Source organism: Erpetoichthys calabaricus, chromosome 1 (assembly GCF_900747795.2).
Source record: "Erpetoichthys calabaricus chromosome 1, fErpCal1.3, whole genome shotgun sequence".
Taxonomy (NCBI): domain Eukaryota; kingdom Metazoa; phylum Chordata; class Cladistia; order Polypteriformes; family Polypteridae; genus Erpetoichthys; species Erpetoichthys calabaricus.
The window spans coordinates 51,659,631-51,681,989 of record NC_041394.2 but is presented as its reverse complement, the minus strand read 5'-3'; the positions used below and the strand labels follow the sequence as shown (position 1 = coordinate 51,681,989).

The 22,359-nt window shown below is 38.3% G+C and overlaps 1 protein-coding gene across 4 annotated transcripts in view; it reads right to left on the bottom strand.

The window, feature by feature from the left end:
• dbnlb (drebrin-like b) overlaps window positions 1–22,359 on the bottom strand; it is an 89,584-nt gene that overhangs the window by 20,106 nt on the left and 47,119 nt on the right. For all 4 annotated transcript variants that reach the window (XM_028799348.2, XM_028799333.2, XM_028799339.2 and 1 more), the window contains exons 4-8: window positions 20,897–20,971; window positions 20,311–20,457; window positions 13,962–14,039; window positions 13,505–13,656; window positions 1,770–1,824 (exon numbers count right to left, since the gene is read on the bottom strand). In XM_028799348.2, coding sequence (XP_028655181.1) covers window positions 1,770–1,824; window positions 13,505–13,656; window positions 13,962–14,039; window positions 20,311–20,457; window positions 20,897–20,971 — 507 coding nt within the window. The remainder of the gene's footprint in view (window positions 1–1,769; window positions 1,825–13,504; window positions 13,657–13,961; window positions 14,040–20,310; window positions 20,458–20,896; window positions 20,972–22,359) is intronic.

Here is a 22,359-nt window from a genome sequence, read left to right as displayed (position 1 = left end):
TGTTCTGCGGTGGGTTGGCACCCTGTCCAGGATTGTTTCCTGCCTTGTGCCCTGTGTTGGCTGGGATTGGCTCCAGCAGACCCCCGTGACCCTGTGTTCGGATTCAGCGGGTTGGAAAATGGATGGATGGATGGATGACTGACTTGGCCATTCAAGAATTTTCTACTTCTTTGCTTCAATAAACTCCTGGGTTGCTTTGGCTGTATGTTTTGGGTCATTGTCCATCTGTATCATGAAACGCCGCCCAATCAATTTGACTGCATTTAGCTGGATTTGAGCAGGCAGTATGTCTCTGAACACCTCAGAATTCATTTGGCTGCTTCTGTACTGTGTCACGTCATCAATAAACACTAGTATTCCAGTGCCACTGGCAGCCATGCACGCCCAAGCCATCACACTGCCTCCACCATGTTTTACAGATAATGTGGTATGCTTTGGATAATGAGCTGTTCCACGTCTTCTCCATACTTTGTTCTTGCCATCATTCTGGTAGAGGTTGATCTTGGTTTCATCTGTCCAAAGAATGTTTTTCCAGAACTGTGCTGGCTTTTTTAGATGTTCTTTGGTGAAGTCCAATCTAGCCTTTCTATTCTTGAGGCTTATGAGTGGCTTGCACCTTGCAGTGCACCCTCTGTATTTACTTTCATGCAGTCTTCTCTTTATGGTAGACTTGGATATCGATACGCCTACCCCCTGGAGAGTGTTGTTCACTTGGTTGGCTGTTGTAAAGGGGTTTCTCTTTACCATGGAAATGATTCTGCGATCATCCACCACTGTTGTCTTCCATGGAAGTCCAGGTCTTTTTGCATTGCTGAGTTCACCAGTGCTTGCTTTCTTTCTCAGGATGTACCAAACTGTAGAATTTGCCACTTGTAATATTGTAGCAATTTCTCGGATGGGTTTTTTCTGTTTTTGCAGCTTAAGGATGGCTTCTTTCACCTGCATGGAGAGCTCCTTTGACTGCATGTTGTCTGTTCACAGCAACATCTTCCACATGCAAGCACCACACCTCAAATCAACTCCAGGCCTTTTATCTGCTTAATTGATAATGACATAATGAAGGACTTGCCCACACCTGCCCATGGAATAGCCTTTGAGTCAATTGTCCAATTACTTTTGAGCCCCTGAAATGAAGGGATGTATTAAAAAAATGCTTTAGTTGCCTCACATTTTTACGTAATCATTTTGTTCACCCCACTGAATTAAAGCTGAAAGTCTGCACTTCACCTGCATCTGAGTTGTTTCATTTAAAATTCATTGTGGTAATGTACAGAACCAAAATTAGAAAAACGTTGTCTCTGTCCAAATATTTACCTAACTGTAGTTAGCTGATGGTCGAGTTACGATGACTCATTGCATACTACTTTAGTTTTCACATGATTTTTCCTGTCATTTTTTTTTTTTATCTATAAGAATGTCAGTTAAAACGAATGGATCGTTAATTTAGTCTCTTATAAATACTCATCAAGCACAGTGGACCTCAGTATAATGGGAATAATAATAATTCATTACATTTATATAGCACTCCAATCGGTAAGAGAATAAATATTTTATTCTCATTTCATGATTTTTACTCTGTTAAATAATAATTCATTTTATTTTTACATATTTATAGAATTTCATGATTTTGACTCCAATAAATAATAATTTTTCTTTTGTACATTTACAGGTTTTACTAATATTCTGGCCGCATACACACACACACACGCAAAACATATAAACAAATTACAGCATTTCACATTGGTATCATACATTGATAGAAGACTCACCCTTTCCTGGTTCTTTTGTTCTTTGCTCTGCACTTCTTGCTGCTGCTGAAATTGTCTACATATAAAAAAAAATTAATTAATCAATTAAATTAATCATCCACCTTCTCTGATGGTCAGATTGTAACATATCCATTTCTAGAAATAATGAAGTGCAGGAAGCAAACTGTACTTTGCTTTGTACTGTACTTTGTACAAACTGTACTTTCTGAACAAAAGCTAGCATTTTACAAATCACACACTCATTGTTAACACCCCATACATAATCCACAATATATGCCAGGATTCTGTTTTTGGGTTTTAGCTCAGCAGTTAAACATAAATGTATTACCAGAGCTTCTCCAAAACAAACTCCTCAGTATAAGCTTGGATCATGCCGCAAGCCTTTAGATCTCTCACTTTCTGACAAACAGACATTAGACCGTGAAGCAGGCTTCACATTAGTGGTGTATTTCATCTTCTTTCATTTTGTCAATCTATACCAAGGGTATGAGTATCCAGAAGGGCCACAGTAGCTAGACATACTTTGCTGCCTTAAATATTAAATGACTTGCTTTTAAGATTGTAAAACCTAAATAGCTTGTTTCGTCTTTAACCAGCTGTCAATTAACAATATGTGCTGAATTATTCTAGGCAAAAAAAAAAAAACCACAGGTAACGGATATGTTCAGAAAAAGAAAGCCAAAAATATAAAAAATGTAGCAACATGTATTAACAAATCAGCAGAGAATGGCTTCTAAAGAAACATGGTTGCAGCGAAAAACCTTAAGTATTTGTGGCCTGCCAAGAACAGCTATACACAAACAACACCACCTCCAGTGACCAGTCTGTAAAACTGCTTAAATTTGACAATATAACTCAATGATATGGACCAAAATACATTAAAAATGACGGACATTGTTTATTTTTCATGTTCTTATAGTGGAATGCAGACATTTTGGTAGCAATGTTTTGATATTTAAAAAGGGTGCACCTGTAAGATGACAACCTTTAGGTCATCTACTCCAAACAGCATACATTTTAAAATCACACAACATTCAAATAATTTGTTACTTAACAGATTTTTAAAATGTATTAAGGAACTAAGTAAAAAAGGCTCAAGAACCTGATTAACAAGTTTAACAATGTATTTGTTATGATCAAAAAGAAACATCTGCAACAAAAGTCAACTTTATGTGATGTATAAGAGAAAAAAAGTAAAAGGGGAAGAACTCTCATATCTAAAAGTAAGCAATCTATCTACATAAGGGTGAAGGCAGAGAGCCACATCGTATTTACAGATGTTACATAAGACAATTTACATTTTACTTTTAAAACAAATGAAGCTGTGTCATTAAAAAGAAGAGTTTCAAAATGTTAGGTGGAACTTTATTTAGAGAGGTTTCATATAAACTAGCCGACGCCTGCTGTAGCATACAGCAGTGTAAGAATAGGAACGGAAAACGGTGAGAAAGGAATTCAGAAATCAAGAAGAAATAAATACTTCTTGAAAGACGCAGTGTCCATATAGAATTTTCGGCCAAGCAGGATTACATGTGAAAGTGATAAATAAATCAGGCTTTCCGAATTTACGTACTATGGCCATGGCATTCTGATAGTTTTGTTGCATGTATCTTGGACTTCCTGGAAATGTGGATGGTAATATGATCATTTTGCCTACACGAACGTTATTTTCAGAGTTTGCTTGCAGTGCGTCCGATAGTTCGACGCGCAGATCTTGTTGATGTATTCTGAGATAGTTGAGACGCGCGCCCTCTGTTTTAACATACACATTTATGACATACTGTTGGAATACTTTGCCGCTGGAGTGCAAATACTAAATGTGTTCCTCATTGCTAATCTGTACGCATAAAATTGGCATTGAGTAAGCCTTATTCGCTTGGCGGTTCTTTTATCAGGAACGTGTTGTAAATCTTTGTGCCAGCCAATGTCTCCGTAAGGGAATAAAAGTGGGTAAACCATAGGATCGCAATTCATATTGAGCGTGGAAATCTGTTTGCAGGAGTTGCCTATGGGATAGATGCAAATGTCCCTTTCAGCAGGCGTTTCACCATCTTCTCCGACGAAAATCGCTGCAACATCGGTGTGACATGTCGGGGCATTGTATCGTCATAAATCCTGCCTAGGGGTTTCCTTGAAAACCATTCGTACAGATGCTGTTGGATTGGACTGAGCGATTTCATGCATGTGTTTGTATGATTTAGCGAAGGGGTTGATGGTTCCGAGCATGGAATCTAGCTGGAGAAGTACATTTTCGTTGCATGCAGAATTTGCTTTATTTTGTAATCGTACTTTAGTAGCTTGCGCTGTGTCAAAAACATACAACTGTCCATATCCTGGAGAGGTAGAAGTGTTAGCGTATAGTGGAGAGATTTGGTGATAAATTTGCCCATGTATTTTGAAACAGTATGGTCCGTGGCCAGGAGGTTAAGTCATCTGTGCACCCATGGAAGCAAACGCTAGAGAAGGGTTGTATTCTCGAATGTGTTCACGATACTTTTTAGCTTCTGATGTTTACTGTGTAAGAAGCTGTTGTAAAGACACAGGTGGCTCCCGCAAGGGTGGTAAAGCTACTTTACCGTTGTGGCAGCACCTCGAGTACTTGTTGGATGTATTATGCTCAGCAGGCCAGTATAGTGCATGACATGGAAGACAACGAATAGGAATTGAGGAATGCCGTGTCGGCTGTGTGTGGGCGGGACCGGTTTCGAAGTGGAAGCAGGACGAACCAGAAGAGAAATATATATAAGAGATTATCATTTCTCACTAAATTTGGAAGTATTCTATCAACAAGGTAAACCTACTTTCATTAAGTCAGTGGCAAAAGGTAATGTTTATTTAACCTCTCTCCTTACACTTCTAAATGTCAGCTTTAGCAATGTGAAAAGTACTGTTGAAGCACTACACAACAAAAGCATTAAAAAAGACAGTCTATGAATTTTTGTTAGGAAATCCTTTATAATTACCAACATAAATTTGTTAACTGTTATACCAATATGCTAACAGTTTCAGCTAGCCATGTTTATATATTTAAAGTAGCATTAGTATACTGAAACACAGAATAAACAAGGTAAATTTGCTGTAATCTTGTAAATAAACATAGTGATGTGATCATGTGATCAACCTAGCTATCATTTATGTTCATATTGTTTCAAAAGTTTTTATTTTTATTGCATGTGGTATAAGCTCCAACCATGAAATGCACAATCTTACTGCATTTGAAAAAATTCAACTTATATTGTTAATCTGAAAAAAATAATTGACTCAAATTGCCCTTATATGAAATTGTGTATACTATTCAGAAGCAGGTGCTGTTGCATAGTAATGCTCCACTGAGAAGGGATTCGGTGTGCTGTTTTACTTCAGAGTAAGCCCTCACACATTCACTCCAAGAAAAGCATTTGCCGTTTTGAAACTCAAGTTCCATGCTAGTATTACACCAAAGCTGTTTTAACTAAAAAAGCTTGGCACACCATAAATCTTAAGGCAGCATGTAAACTTTATGTACTCATCACATTTTAAGTGCGGACTACAAACAATACATGCTGCACAAGCTATAATAAAATTTGGTCCTTCATCTCTTTTGATGGCTTGGATCCATTTACTTCTCTATGTTTCATCAGTGGGAAAGCTGTGATATCTTAGATAGAGAAGTTTTATTTGAGAATTTGAACAAAAAAGGACACTACAGAAGCTCTTGTTTTGCGATTCTACTATCGCTTTGGAAAACCAAAAGAGCATTTACTCCATGACCATGTTTCATGGAAAATAAAATATAAGCGTGACTAAGATTAATTTTAATCAATACACTATTTATAAGCGAGAGCTCTACTACTACCACAGGCTGAGTATCCCTAATCCAAAATGCCTGAGAGCAGAAGCACTTCAAATATTTTCAGATTTGGGAATATTTGCATATACATATTGAGATATCTTACAGACACATGTAATCACATAAAGAAATGCAGCCAAACCAGCTAAATCACAACTCACGTGTATAATAATTCATATAACTGAGCTGTTATTATAATGTGTGTTTACATAACAAACATATTAAACTGCAAAAATTAATATGATGTATTTTAGTGCCCTTTTAAAAAGGACCAATGCTGCATATTAACACTACAGAACTTTTTTTGTTTTTTCCATCAATTTATATCGGGTACCTGTTGTCACTTTTCAGGGAACTGCCCGACAGGTCAGGAATAGCTCAGCCAACTTTCACTCTATCATGTCTGCTGCTGTGCTGAAAGTTATTAACTGACTGACATGTAGTTTTCATAACATGTGGGTATACATTAGTGCTGGGCAGTATGACCAAAATTCTATATCACTGTATTTTTCAAAATGATACCGATTTCACGGTATTCAACGGTATTTTTTTCCCCATGCATGAATGGATATTAACCACATTTTCCACTGCAATTTCTGCAGTAGACTGGCTAAGAATAACCTATTCCACTATCATGAGAATTGTACATTAAAAAAAAAAAAAAAAAAAAAACATTTTAATGTGCACACGTATTAATACAGGTTTACAAGGCCCCATAGTGTGATAGTTTTTTTTGGGGGGGGGGGGGTGGGGGCACTGATGAAGAGAAGGAATCACATTGCATGACAGTTGCAGTCAAAATATAGAACCCTTTTATTGAACAAATTTTGCAAACAAACTAAAAATCTGATACGTTAAAGTGACTTTTTAAACAACTTTACCATCATTAAACTGCATAATATTTAAAGTAATAAATAACAAAAAAATAAATAATCGTGCAATTTTCAGTAATAATACTATTACTTCAAGCCCAAGTGCATTACACAGTACTCAACAAATAAAAATAAAATAAAACAAGTGCAACTTGGTGATGACATCTTTACCAACTGAACCACCATTAAGGAAAACTGCATTAATATGGACCTTGCTTCAAGCTAAGCTATATACATAAATAATAAAACTGCAACTTGCATTTATAGTGCTATTTGTGGTATAGCCCTACAGAAGCGTATCAGGGCCACGGTAAATGGAAACAAAAAAAAAAAAAAAAAAAAAAACTATGTGTCGAGATTAAAGTCGACATTTCCACTTTATTCTCATAGTTTATTTTATCATTAAAGTAAATTGTCGTAAACTAAACTTCATCTTAAAATGAATGTTTAATTTACTAGATTTTCTCAAACCCCGTCATAAGTTAATGTAGCACGTTAAATGCTGTGTGTTAAGTGTTCTCTGACCCATTTGTTAATCGCAACGTGCGTCTTAAACTGACTTCCTCTGCACTGAGGAGGCACAGGCACCGAATGCTGCACAGAATACACTCACTTCATGATATTCCTGCTTTCTGAAAATTTAAAATGCTAAGATAAATACATGATATCATTTTCATGATGAAATGCATTAAAGCAGGTATTAAACATGCACGGTAGTGCTGCTTCCTCGCAGGAAGGGGTCCCCAGGTCTACGTTCAGTGTAGAGAACTTTATGGCATGTTGACGAGGCTCCAAAAAACTGGATGTAAAAATGGGTATCGCGGATTCACGACTTCGCGGATTTTATATGTAAGCATATCTAAATATATAACGCGGATTTTTCGCTGCTTCGCGGGTTTCTGCGGACAATGGGTCTTTTTACTTCTAGTATTTGCTTCCTCAGTTGGTTTGCCCAGTTGATTTCATACAAGAGATGCTATTGGCGGATGGCTGAGAAGCTACCCAATCAGAGCACGCAGTTAAGTTCCTGTGTGCTGCTGATTGGCTCAGCGACGGAGTGCTGCATTAACCAGGAAGTCTCATCTCACTCATTCAGCATAACGTGCTCTTGCTACTGCATTCAGGGGATTATCACCTTCATCGTCATCATTTTTACTGCGCAGCATATTCATCACCATCATCACATCATATATAGCTACGTGTACTTCGCTATACAGTAAGTGTAAACTTATCTACCGATTTCATATTGCTTAGCAGTTGTCCCTGTTATTAATAGAGTAAAGGGTGGGTTGTAAACAATACAGGGAGGGTTTAAAAACGTCCAAATACACGTTAAATAATTAAATAAATATGGTGTCCCTACTTCGCGGAAATTCAGTTATCGCGGTCAGCCTTGGAACCTATCTCCCGCGATAAGTGAGGGATTACTGTAGTTATAAACTTAGACCACAGAGTGTTCAGAACTTTAAAAAAAATCTTTGTCATACATGTTTAATTATGCCATCCATTCAGGGTTGTGCCCATCCCAGTAAGCACTGTGTGCAAGGCAACAGCAAATCCTGAACGTGGCGCCAGCACATCGCAGGGTGAATAAGAGCAATACATACACTAGCAGGGTTAATATAGCATAACAAAACTCCACATCCTACATGACTAACACTAGAATTACCAGAGCCTACGAAAAAACTCGTAAATCCGTCCCACCTTAAATCGCGTCTTAAATCCGTTTGCACCTCTCCGCCAGAGTCCTTTGTCATCTAAATGTGCTGATAAAGCTACTAGCAGCCAGCTATTCCATCCCCCCACCGACTTAGAATGAACTTCTCTCCTAGCTCAAGCCTTGCCTTGATTTGATTACCTGGGATTGAAGTGGAGTTTTACAGTGGAAATAATTCTAGCGTTATTTGGAATACACGCATTTCATGTGTGTTCCATTTCTATAGTTGGCTGTGCAAACACATTTTTAAAACAGAAACGTTTTTCATATTCTAATAGTAAATGACAAAATGTAGGCATAAACTATATAACGTATGAAGCCTGAAGTCCATATATCAAAGAAACACTTTCACAAAAGGTACAAATAAAAGAGCACATGCGCCTTCATTCAAAAAAAAAAAAAAAGCCGCGTTAGCATGCCACATTGACACTCTTAGTACAACCGCCGCAGTGGCGTAATGGTATCAGCGCCTGACTGGGAATCAGAGGGTGGTGAGTTCGATTCCGCACGGCTCCACTTCGAGAAATTAACTGCTCTTATTCTTACAATTTTAGAATAACAATATAAATTTGATTTCAGTCTGTAACAGGCGGTGTAACTTGATACTGGTAAAGGTTAGCTTTTTTTTTTTTTTTTTTTTAATTCACTTTTCATTCTCACAGTCACATTCAGAATCAATCCATACAACCCCATCTGACACAGCTGGTTTCACATAAATAAAAGTGCACTTTTATTCAAGACTATAACCGAAGAATAAAGAAAGCAAGTTACAGTTGGTGGTTGATACGACAGCTTGCGTGGTGCAATGTTAAGAACTGCTGATTTCCGATCCGTGCTATATAAAATCATCACATTCAAATATTAACAGTTCCCACACACCCAAGGTCCGCCATTCCTACATTTACAACATGTGTACTTGTTGCAGTGTACACACCTCTCTGTGCTATGGTTCCTATTACAGTGAATGAGCACCTGACACTGTACTTTCTTCCCTGGGGGAAGCTGAGGTCTTAGAACGTGCACTTTATTCATGGTGCCAAGCAGAGTTGTATTGCCTTTGTCCAGAAATGGCTCCATAAGCTTTATGACCACAGACTCGGAAAGTCTTTCTCCCGTGGGACGACTGGGATCTTTTCCTAAATAAGGAGTGGCATTGCACATGTACTTTGTCTCCAAATCTGCCGCAATTCAAAAAGGCAGAACCGTAACAACAGACGACAACTTCACGTCACTTTCGCTGGCTAATAGACTGCTGCACGGCAATACAACTCTGCTTGGCACCATGAATAAAGTGCGACGGGAACTTCCACCTGCAGCTAAAGTCAGTTCAGTACACGAACAATTCTCCACGCTGGTGTTTAGATCTCCCAGTGCCATGCTGACAGTGTATGTGCCCAAAAAGATGAAGTCTGTCTGCATTCTCAGCACAATGCACCATGATGTGGAGATTGGGCAAGATAAAAAAAAAAAAAACAAACACGGTCACAGACTACAACCACATGAAGGTATGCTAATGAAAAAAATATTAGTGTGACGAAGTATTCTGGTGCTCTTCTGGTGATAAAATGATTTCTTCAAAATGTCACATATATTTGTCTTTCTTTTTTCCCCAGCGTGGCGTTGACATCATGGACCAGAAGGCGCGTGCTTGTTCAGTGCGCACAGGAACACGCAGGTGGCCGTTTGCTGTGTTGTACAACATCCTTGACCTAGCAGCGATGAACGCACACGTACTGTATAAGGCATGCACGGGGTCCGCTGAGGAAAGAAGAGTGTTCATGGCTCACCTTGCAGAGGAACTTCGTCGTCGCTTCTTACAGGAAAAGGCGATGGAAAAAGAAAAGATGATACAGCGTCAACAAACTTCCGTTCTAAGACCTCAGCTTCCCCCAGGGAAGAAAGTACAGTGTCAGGTGCTCATTCACTGTAATAGGAACCATAGCACAGAGAGGTGTGTACACTGCAACAAGTACACATGTTGTAAATGTAGGAATGGCGGACCTTGGGTGTGTGGGAACTGTTAATATTTGAATGTGATGATTTTATATAGCACGGATCGGAAATCAGCAGTTCTTAACATTGTACCACGCAAGCTGTCGTATCAACCACCAACTGTAACTTGCTTTCTTTATTCTTCGGTTATAGTCTTGAATAAAAGTGCACTTTTATTTATGTGAAACCAGCTGTGTCAGATGGGGTTGTATGGATTGATTCTGAATGTGACTGTGAGAATGAAAAGTGAATTAAAAAAAAAAAAAAAAAAAAAAGCTAACCTTTACCAGTATCAAGTTACACCGCCTGTTACAGACTGAAATCAAATTTATATTGTTATTCTAAAATTGTAAGAATAAGAGCAGTTAATTTCTCGAAGTGGAGCCGTGCGGAATCGAACTCACCACCCTCTGATTCCCAGTCAGGCGCTGATACCATTACGCCACTGCGGCGGTTGTACTAAGAGTGTCAATGTGGCATGCTAACGCGGCTTTTTTTTTTTTTTTGAATGAAGGCGCACGTGCTCTTTTATTTGTACCTTTTGTGAAAGTGTTTCTTTGATATATGGACTTCAGGCTTCATACGTTATATAGTTTATGCCTACATTTTGTCATTTACTATTAGAATATGAAAAACGTTTCTGTTTTAAAAATGTGTTTGCACAGCCAACTATAGAAATGGAACACACATGAAATGCGTGTATTCCAAATAACGCTAGAATTATTTCCACTGTAAAACCCCACTTCAATCCCAGGTAATCAAATCAAGGCAAGGCTTGAGCTAGGAGAGAAGTTCATTCTAAGTCAGTGGGGGGATGGAATAGCTGGCTGCTAGTAGCTTTATCAGCACATTTAGATGACAAAGGACTCTGGCGGAGAGGTGCAAACGGATTTAAGACGCGATTTAAGGTGGGACGGATTTACGAGTTTTTTCGTAGGCTCTGGTAATTCTAGTGTTAAAAGGAAACTGAAGCACGCCGAGTAAACCCACCAGAAAAAACATGCAAATTCAAGGCAGGGAACACCCGGAACCCCTTTGCTGCGAGGCAGCAGTGCAACCTCCACGCTACCGTGCCCCCACATGATTAATACATGCATTAATGCATTTCATTATGAAAATGATATCAAGTATTTATATTAGCATTCTAAATGTTCAGGGAGCAGGAATATCATGAAATTAATGTATTCTGTGTGGTGATTGCTGCCTGCGCCTCCTCTCAGTGCAAGAGGAAATCAGAGTAAGAAGCACGTAGCGATTAACATGGCTCGGGGAACACTTAACACAAAGCATTTAATGTGCTACATAACTTATGACGGGGCTTGAGAAAATCTAGTAAATTAAATATTCATTTTAAGATGAAGTTTAGTTTACGATGTTCTACTTTAATGAAAAATTATGTGAATTAAGTCAACATGTCGACTCTAATCTCGTCATAAGCATCGAGATTAAAGTGGAAATGTCAAGAATAAATTCAACATGTCATCACACTATTACACAGTACCAATAAAAAATAAAACAAGTACAACTTGGCTTGCAGTATTATCCAGTAGTATAGAAACAGTATTCACAGTATATAGTATTTGAACATAATGGTCCATATCCGACCTTATAAAACCAAAGTATCTCCAGACAACAGACATGGCTCCTTTTTTCAGCAAAAATTCTTCTGTGTCATCATGTTCAACTTTATTGTGTGCTACAGCTTCAGTTTCTGAATGTTCTCTGTCCATTTTCACCGTTCAATACCTCCACTAACGTATGTACTCCGTTGCATGTGTGCTTAGCAGTGCAGCAGTGAAAAAGGTCCCCACTTAAACAGTTTCCCACTGCACCACGTTCTGAACGTTGTTTAGGCTATTTAAACCAATGTTGCGGTATAAGAAAAATCCTTATCATAACAAAAATAAACGGTTTTCGGTATGAACCGGTATACCGCACAGCACTAGTATACATGCATAAAATATAAAATGTATTTTGCTAACATAGAGAGACAATTGGCAGCAGTGTATAGTTGTCCATAACATTAGTACAAACTTATAAAATAAAAAAAGTGATAAACTCCATGAAATGTAGTGTTATTCCTCAACATTAGCAACAGCTGCTATATATTTATACTGTATATTCATTTGAGTCAAAACTAGTTTGCTTCATTCATAAGTAAAAAAAAATTAAACTGAAATTCAATTTAGAAGAAACATTTTGTAGTTTTATGTGATCATTTGTATCTGTGGAATCACCATGATAGGAGACCTGCCTGTGTATATAAATGTTTGGTCCAGATATAAGTACTCCAATACAAAGTAACAACAAATTTCACAGGTAGTGTATCTGACAATTATCCTTTCGATACAGTATATCACACTGAAGAATCAATTTTTACAACTAAAAATATTTCCACTTTAATATCGGTGCACAGCTGCTTCATGGCAAAAACTAAGAAGTATTTTGTAGAGGTTGCAACAAAAGTGACGTTATGGGGAAAAGTATCAGGAAGGTCACAGAGTAACAGCTGTGCATTTGTAGTCGTAAGCAAGAAGCAAGTTTCACATTGACAGGTTTTAATACTAGATAGCACACAAATGGCCTCGTATGAATTAGTGTGGCCAAGTGCATTAGTGAGCCCTATTTTGGACTGATGTGCTATTCTAAACAGGTTCCTGCTTTGTGTCAAATGCTGAAAGTGTACACACTGACTCTCTATAACAATGCAGTGGTTTAAACAAAGTTATTCAATGACTGAATGGGTGGTTTGACAAAGTACTTAAAATATTAAATCTATAGTTCAACTCTTCCTAGACAGGACCATTTTTTTTAAAAAAAGAGGTCACTCTCATTCATTTTTGAACACATCTTCTAAATAAGACTGCAATGTTTACTTAAATCAGTGGCTCCTGACCGAGCAACTTCTCACAGCAAAACAGCTCTCTGCATTTAAATTTGGCCTCTATAGAGATCATCTGTCTTCTTGTTTATATTAACCTCCTCTCATTCTGAAAACACTGCCTACATTTAGAGCAGACTTTAGCTTCTTAAGAGAACACACCCCTTTTTTTTTAAGCAAATATTTTTGGATTTGATTGGTTTATTCCATGGCCAACACAAGGAAATACCAGAGAACCTACTGCTGCTCAAACTCCTCCTCCCCTACAGTCATGTACATGTTTAATATTATAAACGATTGGGTCCATGAAGAAAAAAAAAAAAAAAACATACGCATTAACTGTAAGAAATAGATTAAATATATTAATAATAGTGCAGTCTTCCAAACTGAAACATTAAATGAACTTTCCTGTTATATACATAAAAATATCAGGAAGTCACTCACTTCTGCTGATCAATCTGGTGTGCCCTTTCCTTCTCTCGTTTTTCTCTTGCCTGGGCCTCTTTTAGCTCTCTGTCACGTCGCTCTTTATCCAGTTTCTGACGATCATCTTCGGTTCTTTTTCTTTCTTCTTCACGTCTCTTCTCCTCATCTTTCTGTATAGAAGTTAAACATAAGTCATGTGTAAACATTTTTTAATGTTAAAATTGTCCCTAATACTTTTGCCTGTATTTTGAACTTCAAAAGTCATCAACAGAAAACATTACTGCTTCTGTTTTTACTGTTCAACCTTAAATCTGTTAAGTGCAGATTAGATTAAAATCTTAACTCATCAGCAGCACCCTCAGTGTCTTGCCAACTTGATACATCACTCACGGGATCTCTAAATATACATTTTCCAGACAGTTATAATATTAAATGACCAAATTCATGATTTCTTTAAAGAATAATCAGTACTTACCTCTGCTTGGGCCCAGAAATTATCTTTGTTGGTTCGCTTAATTTCAGACATTGCATTAGTCTTTTGGTACACGGATCCCTGAGAAGGAAAAGGAAAAATCTGAAACTAATGTTATGGTTTGAAAAATGTACCTCTCCTCTTAAAGCCTTTTTCCACACACCTTTAAGTTTGTGTGTTGAAATAATAAGAAAAAAACTTCAATATTATAGCACGCTCAGTTATAAAAAAAAAAAAAATGCTGTCTGCATGAGGAATGTGCCTGGAACTAATGAAATTAGGGAAACACCCGGTTGTTATTTTGGAGGAGTTAAGTAGAGAAGACTGGCGAGCATTGTTGGGCTGAATGGCCTGTTCTAGTCTAAATTTGTCTTATGTTTTAAATTGTGTCAGTGGGGCACTATACCACTACAAGCAACCAGAGTGATTTAAATCACCTTGGTATAGCTCTTCAAATAAATAACACAAAATACAAAGTGAAATGATCACTCATGCTCTGTGGATGGAGACATTGTCATCCCTTTTACTATTATAATAATAATAGAAATGCTTCACCCTTAGGAAGATCACTCTGAACAACATACAATTTACTGATACAGTAATCCCTCCTCCATCACGGGGGTTGCGTTCCAGAGCCACCCGCGAAATAAGAAAATCCGCGAAGTAGAAACCATATGTTTATATGGTTATTTTTATATTGTCATGCTTGGGTCACAGATTTGCGCAGAAACACAGGAGGTTGTAGAGAGACAGGAACGTTATTCAAACACTGCAAACAAACATTTGTCTCTTTTTCAAAAGATTAAACTGTGCTCCATGACAAGACAGAGATGACAGTTCTGTCTCACAATTAAAAGAATGCAAACATATCTTCCTTTTCAAAGGAGTGCGCGTCAGGAGAGAGAGAGAGAACAAAGCAAGCAGTCAAAAAAAAAATCAATAGGACTGTTTGGCTTTTAAGTATGCGAAGCACCGCCGGTACAAAGCTGTTGAAGGCGGCAGCTCACACCCCCTCCGTCAGGAGCAGGAAGAGAGAGAGAGCCACAGAAAAACAAAGTCAAAAATCAATACGTGCCCTTTGAGCTTTTAAGTATGCGAAGCACTGTGCAGCATGTCCTTCAGGAAGCAGCTGAACGCTGAAGGTAGCAACGTCCCTATCGTCTAGGTGTGCGAACAGCCCCCCTGCTCACACCCCCCTACGTCAGCGCAAGAGAGAGAGAGAGAGAGAAAGTAAGTTGGGTAGCTTCTCAGCCATCTGCCAATAGCGTCCCTTGTATGAAATCAACTGGGCAAACCAACTGAGGAAGCATGTACCAGAAATTAAAAGACCCATTGTCCGCAGAAACCCGCGAAGCAGCGAAAAATCCGCGATATATATTTAAATATGCTTACATATAAAATCCGCGATGGAGTGAAGCCGCGAAAGGCGAAGCGCGATATAGCGAGGGATCACTGTATATGAGTATTCCATGACCTATAAGTGAATTAGTGGACCACGTTTTAAATGTTTTAAGAGAAATGCGCTCTGTTTTCAGTTAAAAATAATAGGTGGCATTTATATAGGAACAAGTATTTAGCTTATTTTAATAAATAAAAAAATGAGTGTTATGATAGCACAGTGGTTAGCAATCAAGGATCCTGGGTTACAATCCTTGTCCATGTAGAGTATGCATGTTCTTTTTATTTCTGCATAGACTTTCCTAGCACATCCCTGAAGACATGCAGGTTAGGTTAACGTAAATCTCAATCGGCTCAGTTTGAGAGAATGTACTTGTGGGTACCCTACAATAGGTTGGCATTCTGCTTTCCTACCTTGCTATTACATTAACTGGACCCTAATTGTACTAAGTGAATTTGAGAATGTTACGTAGGAAAAGCATATTACTTTCTGCAGGATGCTACGTGATTTTAAGCACTACTTCTTAATCTTTAAGATATGATATTCTTTTATATAGTCAAAAAAAAGACCTTTAGAGCAGCTGTATCATTGCTAAAGCTTCTCAATAATATATGAATATGAGAATAAAAAGAGAAGCTACCATACTCTCCCTGTACCCTATCAATTACAGTGATTTTTACACTAAGTGCTTTTTTTTTTTTTTTTTTAAGAATTCATCAACCTGCCCATGCCTTTCAATCTTTTCACTGAAACAAGTTATGAAGAGCCCCAAACTCGTTTTTTCAGTGTTAGATAAGAGAATCTTGTTCAATGTTGAATTGTCTTCTTGTGCTACAAAAAAATTTGCTTCAGGAAGATAAATCAACATTAAAAGTCAAGACAAGTGGTATTTTGTTTCTTCAATACGTTATTAGTTAGTCCTTCATTCACTCATTCTGAGGGGTAGTTTTAGGGATCTGTAGGCAAAGGGACCAAAATAATTGTACTACAAGTGTTCTCATCTCATTGTTGAGAATCAGCAACTCATTGGACCATACATCTTTTTCTATTTCTCTGGAAACTGTTTGTGTCATTTGCTCCATGTCATCCTATTTTAACCAAATGAGAGCATCCTACTCTGACATTCTACATGGAAAGTTTTAGATCGAACTTACTGCTTCTTCCTTAGACTTATATTTAAGGTCAAATGATTCAATATTCTTGTCCATTTTGAAGGACCTCTTAAATCAACTCATGGACATCATGGTCAAGAAATACGTCCTTTCATTCATAGTGGAAGACCTGCTGTCTTTTGCTGCAACTTCTTTGATAAAAAATCTCTTCTTCCAATGCTCCAAGGTAAACAATCTTTGTCGCTGAACCTCCTTCGTCTGGTGTCACAATAATCCATCATCAAACCATGACTGTCAACATAATCAGCAACTGAATCCACCCAGCCTTTTTGGTATGATTTTAAGTATGAAGAAATGTTAATATTATCTGCAGACATACCTATCTAGAAGGACCTGCTTACAATATACAGTTGGCACTCCGTTTCTATGGGTTCCACATCTGCAGATCACTGCTCTTCTGTTAGCTAGCTCTGCTCTCACGAGGCACGCTTGCTCAACTCTGTAGACTGATCAAACTTATTGTCTGTCAATCTATCGTACCTTGGTTTCTGAGTGCTACCAAATCAGCAAGGTGGGAAACACTTTTCAACTTTTCACTTCCCACAGTACTGCACCTCTTAAACAAAACACAAAAGGCATACGCATATTCTGGAAACAAAGACACTTAAATATTGATGACTAAACAATCTCCAACCAAAAAAGTTAAACAGAAATTGGACTCTCACCTAAGCCAATCAAAGTGACTCCTTCCATCTGCCTGCAGATTCCTGGCCGGGGCACAAGTTTTAATCTTAGGTATGGTTATCTATATGCGTGCACGTACAAAAAGCCGTGCAGGCTAGACATACACAGACTGTAAGTAATCAGTACACTGTAAATTAAATACTTTAAACACAAGCTGTTCAGTGGGAATTTATAACTGTAAAGAGCTGTGAGCTGTTTCTATGAGAAAAATGGCTCCTAAAAAGCAATTAAGTGGTCAAAGCAAAATCTCAAAGGCTGAGCATAAAGTGCCTTCTCTTAACGAGAAAATAAAAATCTTACATCTTTTGAAAAGTGGCACATTGCTTGCCAAAGCCATTGAAACAATACATTGAAACAACTATTTACATAGCATTTGCATTGTATTAGGTCTTATAACTAATCTAGAAATGATTTAAAGTATACTAGCCAACCTGTGGCGTACCATACGCCGCATAATCAGGCCGCTTTTTTAATGATTTTTAAGCACAGGGAGAAAATTAACATTTGAAAAATCGGAAATGTAATAAATCACCAAGAAAAGTAACATTTTATGTGCCCACCCCCAACTCGTCACCTGAGTCATTTTCCTCTTTGCACAGTCCATATGCACGTGTGAGTCACGTAGACTTTTCATTGTTGTTTGCGGTTTTGGCTGCTTTTCTATATATAATCCACCAAGTCATCCGACCATGGTAGTACTGAGGGGGGGGCGTACAAGTTTGGCCCTGTGCCTTATTAATTGTCATTGCAAAGGCAAATCTAACAGGAAATTGTCTTCGTCTTAAAGGTAAAGGCAAATTATCCGCGACAAACAAACTGTTTTACACGGTGCATACTAACCCGCGGCGTAGTATACACCGCATAATCACGCCGCTTTTTTAATGTTTTTTAAGCAAAGGGAAAAAAATGAACATTTGCAAAATCCGTAACGCTGCTTTCAGTAAGTACAATGCACACGCGTTTAATTTGTCGGCCACTTTTTGCCAGCCGCATCCACAGGGGTTCACCAGGACCGAGTTTGCTAAACACTGCTGAACACAGACAAAACCGACTCAGGTGAGGAGTTGGGGCGGGCAAAGTGGTTGCAGCTATTGATTATTCAGTGTTGTTTGCCTGGGTGTGTGATCTGCTCAACAGGATCATAAATAAAAGGAAAACAATGTGAAGGCAATGTCACAGGTGATCCTGTGGTATAGCGGGTCCACAGCTCCCCTTCAAAAGCCCATTTTTAAATAAATAACCATCGCACTCACAGCGTAGCGAGGGGCGTGGAAGTGTGGCTGAAACGGTTTCCGGGTAGACTCGTGCTGCGGGCATTTCTCCCCTGTGCAGTGTGTGAGCGAGTGAGGAGAGAGAGAGAAAGCCGGTACGTTAGAGTGAGCGAGAGCAGGCTCGAAGGCAATGTGTTCCTGTGGTATAGCGGGTCCATAGCTCCCCTTCAAAAGGCCATTTTTAATCAGGCGATTGACAGTAGGGGAGTCAGGCACAGAGAAGGTCAGCTGCAGAGAGAGCGTCTCGACTGTTGCAGGGCCTGAAGCAGGTGAGACGCTAATGAAAAAGAGGCACAGGGCTTATTGGTTTTTAAAGACTGCTTCCTTTATTGTGTTTTAACTTCAGTTTTAAAGGATTGTGCGGCTCTCTCTCGTGCTGCCTGTGTGTGCCTCTGTCTCTCTGTGGCGCTGCGTCTGTGTGTGTGCGTGGCTCTCTCTCTCTCTCGCGCTGCCTGTGTGTGCCTCTGTCTCTCTCTGGCGCTGCCTCTGTGTGTGTGCGCGGCTCTCTCTCTCGCGCTGCCTGTGTGTGCCTCTGTCTCTCTCTGGCGCTGCCTCTGTGTGTGTGTGCGGCTCTGTCTCTCTGGTGCTGCCTCTGTGTGTGCGTCTCTCTCTCTCTCGCGCTGCCTGTGTGTGCCTCTGTCTCTCTCTGGCGCTGCCTCTGTGTGAACCAAGGTTCCACTGAGGTTGACTAATGAAAAGTCAACGTGGCTCAGAGCTGCAAGTGGACTGTGGCACAGACAAACAGAAATGACGGCATGTTTTCCGAGGCGTCGCGTTCGAGTTGGTGGGCGTGGCTCTGTGATTTTTTCGTCGTATCCAATGGTTTAAGAGTTGGTGGGCGAGGCTCCTTCCTGCATGCACCATTGGCGTCTTACTTATCGGCGGTTTAGTGAATCCACGCCCCTTCCGGCGTGCTTTCCACGGGTGGCTACTTGTCTTCCGGCTTAGTGAATTATATATATAGATGGGAGTATGTGCATAGGCTTTATGCAAATACTACAGCATTTTATACAAGGGGTTCAGCATCAACTGATTTTGGTATCACAGGGGGTACTGGAAGCCGCAGGTACAGAAGGCCAACACCCCTCATTTACTGAGGTGCTTCCTATTTTGTCAGTTACCCAAACAAATCTTTTTACTGTTTCATATCCTTTTTTGGCTGTTTCAGGGAAAATTTAAAAACACTGCATGAGCCAATATGAAGAATGTTTAAGATTCCATTTCATTTAGAAGATTTCTTTGTTATCCTTTAATCATAATTACCAGTCACATTTAACACTTACCTTTAAACTACCCTATAGCTCTGGGATATCTATCCTGAAATGAAACCCTGCAACAGTTGTGGCCCCTCAGGATCACTGTTTGACATCCCTGATTTTATTGCATTTAATTATCACCAGCCTTTGATCACTTCCACAGATTTTAGGATTGGTCTGAACTAAAAACAGCACATATTTTGTACAAGTGCAGCAGAAAGGAAATTGAATTTCATCCTGTTCAAAAATTATGCACTATATTCAAATCAGACCCAGATATAATACTGGTAAAGGAAAACAAACATTTTACAATTCTGGATTAATATATTATTAGGTTACATTTACGCTAAAAAAATATTAAAATATATGTCAGTAAGAGGAAAGAAATAAGAGTAAAAACAGTGGAAGAATAACTGTTTTGTGAATGAATACGTACACATTTTCACCTGAATTCAAAAATTAATTTCCAACAATTATGGGGTAATTTTAAAAAGGATTATAATCAGAATATAAATCCTAGATCCATTACTCTTATATCTTCAAGTGGCTGTTCAAGTCCTTAATACTCACCACTGGACCCTGTGGTCCTGTATCAGCAAATCGGCTAGTCTCTTTGTGAAAGCTGTAATTGGCCCCAGAAGCTTTAGCTACTTTGTCCATAATAGAATCAGGTTCCACATCTTCATCTGCCCGAGCATTGATGGTCACATGTGCACCCTGTTCAGGGTAAAGAAAAAAAAAAAACAAAAAAGGCAAATATTTGGTTTACTGATCCATCCATGTGTAGGACACATCCTGTATAAGAAATCACCCTACTTTTGCTTAAAACAGGCTTCTTCTGTGTGCTTTTTTAAATGCATTTTCCAAATCAGATGCTAACTTTGTGCAAAGCCTTGTCTTGCAGAGTTTTATTCATGCATCGGCAACAGTTTTAAACTTGTGATCTACTATCAACACAGTGTCCTGGATTATGGGCACTGCACCGATATACTGTAAAGGCTCCAATAAATTTACAGTTTCACCTACTAGAATATGCAGAGGCTGAAGGAAAATGGACATAAATAGAAGGATGAGTTTAAACTGTGTGAAACTGCAAAAGTACACATTATTCAGTCTATTAACAAAGATAAACCAAAGTGCTACTCAAAAAGGTTACCTTCAAGAAGTTTGCCATAGTACTGACATGGTTGGCACAAATCCCTTTTCTGGCATCCTTTACTCCTTCTCCTGTCTATAACAAGTGAGAAAGCACATAGTTGGTTGAGAAAGCAATCTGGAAAGTTTCCTTTTTTGTGCTGTTTTACAATATTACCTGTTGGACCAAAAACTATCAAAACAAAATGAACAATGCTTTTATTGATGATTGATTATACAACACTGTACTTATCTGGCGCATTACTAATCTGGCTTTAATTAGCAGTTTCCTCAAAAACTCTCTATTTAAATATTTTCAAAATAACCTATTCCATATTCAACCATATTATAGGTTAAAAGACATGGAATATGACCAATTCAGGATCCCAAATTGGAATAGATAGCACGAAATGTTTTGCCAAATATTACCAATGTTTGAAAAGCCCTTACAAAAATATTAAAACACAATGTGGTAAGCCTCTATATCTGTTTATCGATAAATCAGATCCCCTTTGCAGGCTCTACTTTTTGATCCAATAAAAACAAAGTGTCTCAGCAAAATCCTGTAGTTCAAATTCCAATAAGAATCCACATGATTACTGTTCACTGTCTCCTCAAAAATCAAATTATTTTCTTTTTTCTTTGAAATATTGAAGCATTTAGTTTCTAGTCCAAGATAGTACTGAAAATTATACACACATACAGGTGTGTCAAGAAAACATCTTAAAATGAGAATAAAAGTCATAAAAGAAAATGTATTTTAATAAGTAGGAGTTCTACACCTTAATATACAGTAACTACATTTCTTAAAATTTGCAAAAAAGCAACTGGTTAGCAGAATAAATCTTGAAAGAGAAGAGGCAGCTTCCATGTTTTTGATAAAATTACACACTACAGCTAGCAATTCTCAAATACTGTGAGATCTTTAGCATTTTGTTGCACACATCATGCAATATATATATATTTTCAGGTCACCTATATTATAATGCAACTGTAAAGAGGAGAAGGAAAGACTTGGTTAACTCAAATGTGCTTTTCTTTAACTGCCATCTTCTGCCCATACCAATCAACCAACATCCCAAGTTGGGTCATGCACATCCAATTTACTGCCTACACTTCTTTTGCTTTGCTTTAAAATGCTGATTTATACTGTTTGTTAAAATTTTAAGGAAACACCTAAAAATCAATAGTATATTCAGTTGCTTCATTTCTAAAACATTTAGAGACTCACAATGACTCAAATTATATAAATATAGCTGGGTAGTGACATTATGTCTTCAAACCTCCAGAGGCATAAACAAAATAGAGGGGAAAAAATGACTGCATTTGACATGTTTGAGCCATCTCGAGCAAGTTTGTCTTATGTGCATTACAAGCATTGTGAAGTGATCCCAGCTCTGCTTTCATTTTGATCAGATTACTCTGTAAGAGAATCCTTTTTATGTGAACAGCTGTGTTCTTAAGTATTAAGTGCATCTGAATCTT